Here is a 6441-nt window from a genome sequence, read left to right on the forward strand (position 1 = left end):
AAACTACTGTATATCTGTAGATATAATTACTATAATATACTACATGTATTATATCTGACTGTAGTAACTACTGTATATCTGTAGATATAATTACTATAATATACTACATGTATTATATCTGACTGTAGTAACTACTGTATATCTGTAGATATATAATACATGTAGTATATTATAGTAATTATATCTACAGTAATTATCTGACTGTAGTACCTACTGTATATCTGTAGATACAATTACTATAATATAGTACATGTATTATACTTGACTGGGCTGTAGTTACCTAGTGTCCCTACAGGACTGGGCTGTAGTTACCTAGTGTCCCTACAGGACAGGGCTGTAGTTACCTAGTGTCCCTACAGGACAGGGCTGTAGTTACCTAGTGTCCCTACAGGACTGGGCTGTAGTTACCTAGTGTCCCTACAGGACTGGGCTGTAGTTACCTAGTGTCCCTACAGGACAGGGCTGTAGTTACCTAGTGTCCCTACAGGACAGGGCTGTAGTTACCTAGTGTCCCTACAGGACAGGGCTGTAGTTACCTAGTGTCCCTACAGGACAGGGCTGTAGTTACCTAGTGTCCCTACAGGACTGGGCTGTAGTTACCTAGTGTCCCTACAGGACAGGGCTGTAGTTACCTAGTGTCCCTACAGGACAGGGCTGTAGTTACCTAGTGTCCCTACAGGACTGGGCTGTAGTTACCTAGTGTCCCTACAGGACAGGGCTGTAGTTACCTAGTGTCCCTACAGGACTGGGCTGTAGTTACCTAGTGTCCCTACAGGACAGGGCTGTAGTTACCTAGTGTCCCTACAGGACAGGGCTGTAGTTACCTAGTGTCCCTACAGGACAGGGCTGTAGTTACCTAGTGTCCCTACAGGACAGGGCTGTAGTTACCTAGTGTCCCTACAGGACAGGGCTGTAGTTGACCTAGTGTCCCTACAGGACAGGGCTGTAGTTACCTAGTGTCCCTACAGGACAGGGCTGTAGTTACCTAGTGTCCCTACAGGACAGGGCTGTAGTTACCTAGTGTCCCTACAGGACTGGGCTGTAGTTACCTAGTGTCCCTACAGGACAGAGCTGTAGTTACCTAGTGTCCCTACAGGACAGGGCTGTAGTTACCTAGTGTCCCTACAGGACAGGGCTGTAGTTACCTAGTGTCCCTACAGGACAGGGCTGTAGTTACCTAGTGTCCCTACAGGACAGGGCTGTAGTTACCTAGTGTCCCTACAGGACAGGGCTGTAGTTACCTAGTGTCCCTACAGGACAGGGCTGTAGTTACCTAGTGTCCCTACAGGACAGGGCTGTAGTTACCTAGTGTCCCTACAGGACAGGGCTGTAGTTACCTAGTGTCCCTACAGGACAGGGCTGTAGTTACCTAGTGTCCCTACAGGACAGGGCTGTAGTTACCTAGTGTCCCTACAGGACAGGGCTGTAGTTACCTAGTGTCCCTACAGGACAGGGCTGTAGTTACCTAGTGTCCCTACAGGACAGGGCTGTAGTTACCTAGTGTCCCTACAGGACAGGGCTGTAGTTACCTAGTGTCCCTACAGGACAGGGCTGTAGTTACCTAGTGTCCCTACAGGACTGGGCTGTAGTTACCTAGTGTCCCTACAGGACAGGGCTGTAGTTACCTAGTGTCCCTACAGGACAGGGCTGCTTGGCCATCTGTCCCTGCTGGGTTCTGAGCCAGGACACTTCAGCTGTCAGCCTGGGGGAGCAGTGGTCCTGGGGGGGTATGACCGGGGGCTGGGGAGGCAGAGGGGGAACACCCATGGCTGGAACCAACCGTCCGTTACCTACCGGAAATGCACATGTTAAAAAACCGGTTGGATATACAATAATTATACGATAACACATTGGAACAGAATGTGTTCATTTCCGTAATTGGCCGTTACCGGGGTTAACGATCTCTGGGATCTGGTTATCGCCGGGGACGACCACGGCACCACCGGCAGGGTTCCGCACAGTTGTGGTTGTCCGGGAGCGTTGACCGGGGAAGGTGGTGAGGAGGGGTCGCGCCGTGGTAAAGTAGGGAGGAGACCGGGTGGTCGTGGTCCGACTGGTGGAGGAAGAGGAGGAGGGGTCTTTGGGAGGTCCGTGGACGACTGGAGGAACGAAGTCTGGATGGAGAGAAAGACAGAGATGAGAGAGAGAGAGAGATGATCCAATTAGAGAAACAAGGGAAGAAGGAACTGTTGTAGTGGAGGAAGAAGGAAGTCTGAACAGAGAGACGGAGAGAGAGAAGGAGAGAGAGAGATACATGAGTTAGAGAAACAAGGGAAGAAGGAACTGTTGTAGTGGAGTAAGAAGGAAGTCTGAACAGAGAGACGGAGAGAGAGAAGGAGAGAGAGAGATACATGAGTTAGAGAAACAAGGGAAGAAGGAACTGTTGTAGTGGAGGAAGAAGGAAGTCTGAACAGAGAGACGGAGAGAGAGAAGGAGAGAGAGAGATACATGAGTTAGAGAAAGAAGAGAAGAAGGAACTGTTGTAGTGGAGGAAGAAGGAAGTCTGAACAGAGAGATGGAGAGAGAGAACGAGAGAGAGAGATACATGAGTTAGAGAAAGAAGAGAAGAAGGAACTGTTGTAGTGGAGGAAGAAGGAAGTCTGAACAGAGAGAAGGAGAGAGAGAACGAGAGAGAGAGATACATGAGTTAGAGAAAGAAGAGAAGAAGGAACTGTTGTAGTGGAGGAAGAAGGAAGTCTGAACAGAGAGATGGAGAGAGAGAACGAGAGAGAGAGATACATGAGTTAGAGAAAGAAGAGAAGAAGGAACTGTTGTAGTGGAGGAAGAAGGAAGTCTGAACAGAGAGAAGGAGAGAGAGAACGAGAGAGAGAGATACATGAGTTAGAGAAAGAAGAGAAGAAGGAACTGTTGTAGTGGAGGAAGAAGGAAGTCTGAACAGAGAGATGGAGAGAGAGAACGAGAGAGAGAGATACATGAGTTAGAGAAACAAGAGAAGAAGGAAGTCTGAACAGAGAGACGGAGAGAGAGAAGGAGACAGAGAAGGAGAGAGAGAAGGAGAGAGAGAGATACATGAGTTAGAGAAAGAAGGGAATGTACTAGTCCTTGTTGGTGTGGAGGAAACAATGGACTAGATACAGACAGTTGTAGTGGGGTGTAACTGGTAAGATGGGAACATACTACATGTTTTTGGGGGGGGGGGGTTTAAAAATAATAATTGGGGGCCATTTGAGAAAGGCTTTCATAATTTAATGAAAGTATTCAACGCTGGTTATGAAATGAACATTCTGTCATTGGTATCTTCTTGGTTACACTAACCCACTAACCCCTCCACTCCACCCCTTCTGGGTTACACCCTAACCCCTCCACTCCACCCCTTCTGGGTTACACCCTATCCCCTACACTCCACCCCTTCTGGGTTACACCCTATCCCCTACACTCCACCCCTTCTGGGTTACACCCTATCCCCTACACTCCACCCTTTCTGGGTTACACCCTAACCCCTCCTCTCCACCCCTTCTGGGTTACACCCTAACCCCTCCACTCCTTCTGGGTTACACCCTAACCCCTCCTTCTGGGTTACACCCTAACCCCTCCTTCTGGGTTACACCCTAACCCCTCCTTCTGGGTTACACCCTAACCCCTCCTTCTGGGTTACACCCTAACCCCTCCCCTCCTTCTGGGTTACACCCTAACCCCTCCTTCTGGGTTACACCCTAACCCCTCCACTCCTTCTGGGTTACACCCTAACCCCTCCACTCCACTCCTTCTGGGTTACACCCTAACCCCTCCACTCCACTCCTTCTGGGTTACACCCTAACCCCTCCACTCCTTCTGGGTTACACCCTAACCCCTCCACTCCACTCCTTCTGGGTTACACCCGAACCCCTCCATGTCACGTTCCTGACCTGTTTTCTGTTGTTTGGTATGTGTTTATTGGTCAGGGCGTGAGTTTTGGGTGGGCAGTCTATGTTTTCTGTTTCTATGTTGGTTTTGGGTTGCCTGGTATGGCTCTCAATTAGAGGCAGGTGTTTGACGTTTCCTCTGATTGAGAGTCATATTAAGGTAGGTTGTTCTCACTGTTTGTTTGTGGGTGATTGTCGTCCGTGTCAGTGTTTGTCGCGCCACACGGGACTGTCTCGGTTTATGTAGTCTGTTCCTGTTCGTGAGTTCTGCGTGTATTTTATGTAAGTTCCATGTCCAGGTCTGTCTACTCCGTTTTGTTATTTTGTAAAATCCTTCCTAGTGTTTGTTTTCGTGTTTCATCGTTTGATTTAATAAATCATTATGTATTCACAACCCGCTGCGCCTTGGTCCAATCTCTCACCCAAAGACGATCGTTACAGAATCACCCACCAAACCCGGATCAAGCAGCGGGTTAACGGACAGCGCACGAAGCAGGATTTCTGGTCTTGGGAGGAGATCATAGAAGGAAAAGGACCATGGGCTAAAGTTGAAGTGAATCGCCGCCCATGGGAACAGCTGGAGGAAACCGGAGAGAGGAACCAGCGTTATGAGGGGACGCGTCTAGCACGGAAGCCTGAAAAGCCCGCAAGTACAACCCAAAAATTTCTTGGGGGGGGGCTAAGAGGTAGTGGGTCTAGGGCAGGTAGGAGACCTGCGCCCACTTCCCAGGCTAACCGTGGAGAGCGGGAGTACAGGCAGACACCGTGTTACGCAGTAGAGCGCACGGTGTCTCCTGTACGTGTGCATAGCCCGGTGCGGGTTATTCCACCTCCCCGCACTGGTAGGGATAGATTGAGCATTGAGCCAAGTGCCATGAAGCCGGCTCTACATATCTGGCCACCAGTACGTCTCCTTGGGCCGGCTTACATGGCACCAGCCTTACGCATGGTGTCCCCGGTTCGCCTACATAGCCCGGTGCGGGTTATTCCACCTCCCCGCACTGGTCAGGCGACGGGGAGCATACAACCAGGTAAGGTTGGGCAGGTTCAGTGTTCAAGGGAGCCAGTACGCCTACATGGTCCGGTATATCCGGCGCCACCTTCCCGCCCCAGCTCAGTACCACCAGTGCCTACACCACGCACCAGGCTTCCAGTGCGTCTCCAGAGCCCTGTTCCTCCTCCACGCACTCTCCCTGTGGTGCGTGTCTCAAGCTCAGTGCCTCCAGTTTCGGCACCACGCATCAAGCCTCCTGTGCGTCTCCAGAGCCCTGTACGCACTGTTCCTTCTCCCCGCACTCGCCCTGAGGTGCGTGCCGTCAGCCCGGTACCTCCAGTTCCGGCACCACGCACCAGGCCTACTGTGCGCCTCAGCAGGGCAGAGCCATCTGTCGGCCCAGCACCGTCTGAGCCATCTGTCTGCCCAGCGCCGTCTGAGCCATCCGTCTGCTCAGCGCCGTCTGAGCCATCCGTCTGCTCAGCGCCGTCTGAGCCATCCGTCTGCCCAGCGCCTTCTGAGCCATCCGTCTGCCCAGCGCCTTCTGAGCCATCCGTCTGCCCAGCGCCTTCTGAGCCATCCGTCTGCCCAGCGCCTTCTGAGCCATCCGTCTGCCCAGCGCCTTCTGAGCCATCCGTCTGCCCAGCGCCTTCTGAGCCATCCGTCTGCCCAGCGCCTTCTGAGCCATCCGTCTGCCCAGCGCCTTCTGAGCCTTCCGTCTGCCACGAGCCATTAGAGCCGCCCGTCTGTCCCGAGCCATTAGAGCCGTCCGTCAGTCAGGAGCCGCTAGAGCCGCCCGTCAGTCAGGAGCCGCCAGAGCCGCCAGCCAGTCAGGAGCTGCCAGAGCCGCCAGCCAGTCAGGAGCTGCCAGAGCCGCCAGCCAGTCAGGAGCTGCCAGAGCCGCCAGCCAGTCAGGAGCTGCCAGAGCCGCCAGCCAGTCAGGAGCTGCCAGAGCCGCCAGCCAGTCAGGAGCTGCCAGAGCCGCCAGACAGTCAGGAGCTGCCAGAGCCGCCAGACAGTCATGAGCTGCCCTACAGTCATGAGCTGCCCTGCAGTCATGAGCTGCCCTTCAGTCATGAGCTGCCCTTCAGTCATGAGCTGCCCTTCAGTCATGAGCTGCCCTCCAGTCATGAGCTGCCCTCCAGTCATGAGCTGCCCTCCAGTCATGAGCTGCCCTCCAGTCATGAGCTGCCCTCCAGTCATGAGCTGCCACTCAGTCCGGAGCTGCCACTCAGTCCGGAGCTGCCACTCAGTCCGGAGCTGCCACCCAGTCCGGAGCTGCCACCCAGTCCGGAGCTGCCATTAGTACAGAGTTGTCCCTCTGTCCTAAGCTACCTCTCTGTCCGGAGCTACCTCTCTGTCCGGAGCTACCTCTCTGTCCTGAGCTACCTCTCTGTCCTGAGCTACCTCTCTGTCCTGAGCTACCTCTCTGTCCTGAGCTGTCTCCTCTATGTAGGAGGGGCCTTAGTGAAGGTTCCTGGACCATGGTCGGGGGCGAGGGTCGCCACTCAAAGGACGCTAAGGAGGGGGACAAAGACAGTGGTGGAGTGGTGTCCTCGTCCACCGCCGGAGCCGCCACCGCGG

At 53.3% G+C, this 6441-nt stretch overlaps 1 protein-coding gene across 1 annotated transcript in view; it reads right to left on the bottom strand.

Moving 5' to 3' along the window:
* Window positions 1-1602: 1602 nt before the first annotated feature.
* LOC120038711 (adhesion G protein-coupled receptor L3-like) overlaps window positions 1603-6441 on the bottom strand; it is a 137434-nt gene continuing 132595 nt past the window's right edge. Inside the window, exons 7-8 of the mRNA XM_038984376.1 lie at window positions 1890-2114; window positions 1603-1790 (exon numbers count right to left, since the gene is read on the bottom strand). Coding sequence (XP_038840304.1) covers window positions 1603-1790; window positions 1890-2114 — 413 coding nt within the window. The remainder of the gene's footprint in view (window positions 1791-1889; window positions 2115-6441) is intronic.

Source organism: Salvelinus namaycush, unplaced genomic scaffold, assembly GCF_016432855.1.
Source record: "Salvelinus namaycush isolate Seneca unplaced genomic scaffold, SaNama_1.0 Scaffold236, whole genome shotgun sequence".
Lineage (NCBI taxonomy): Eukaryota > Metazoa > Chordata > Actinopteri > Salmoniformes > Salmonidae > Salvelinus > Salvelinus namaycush.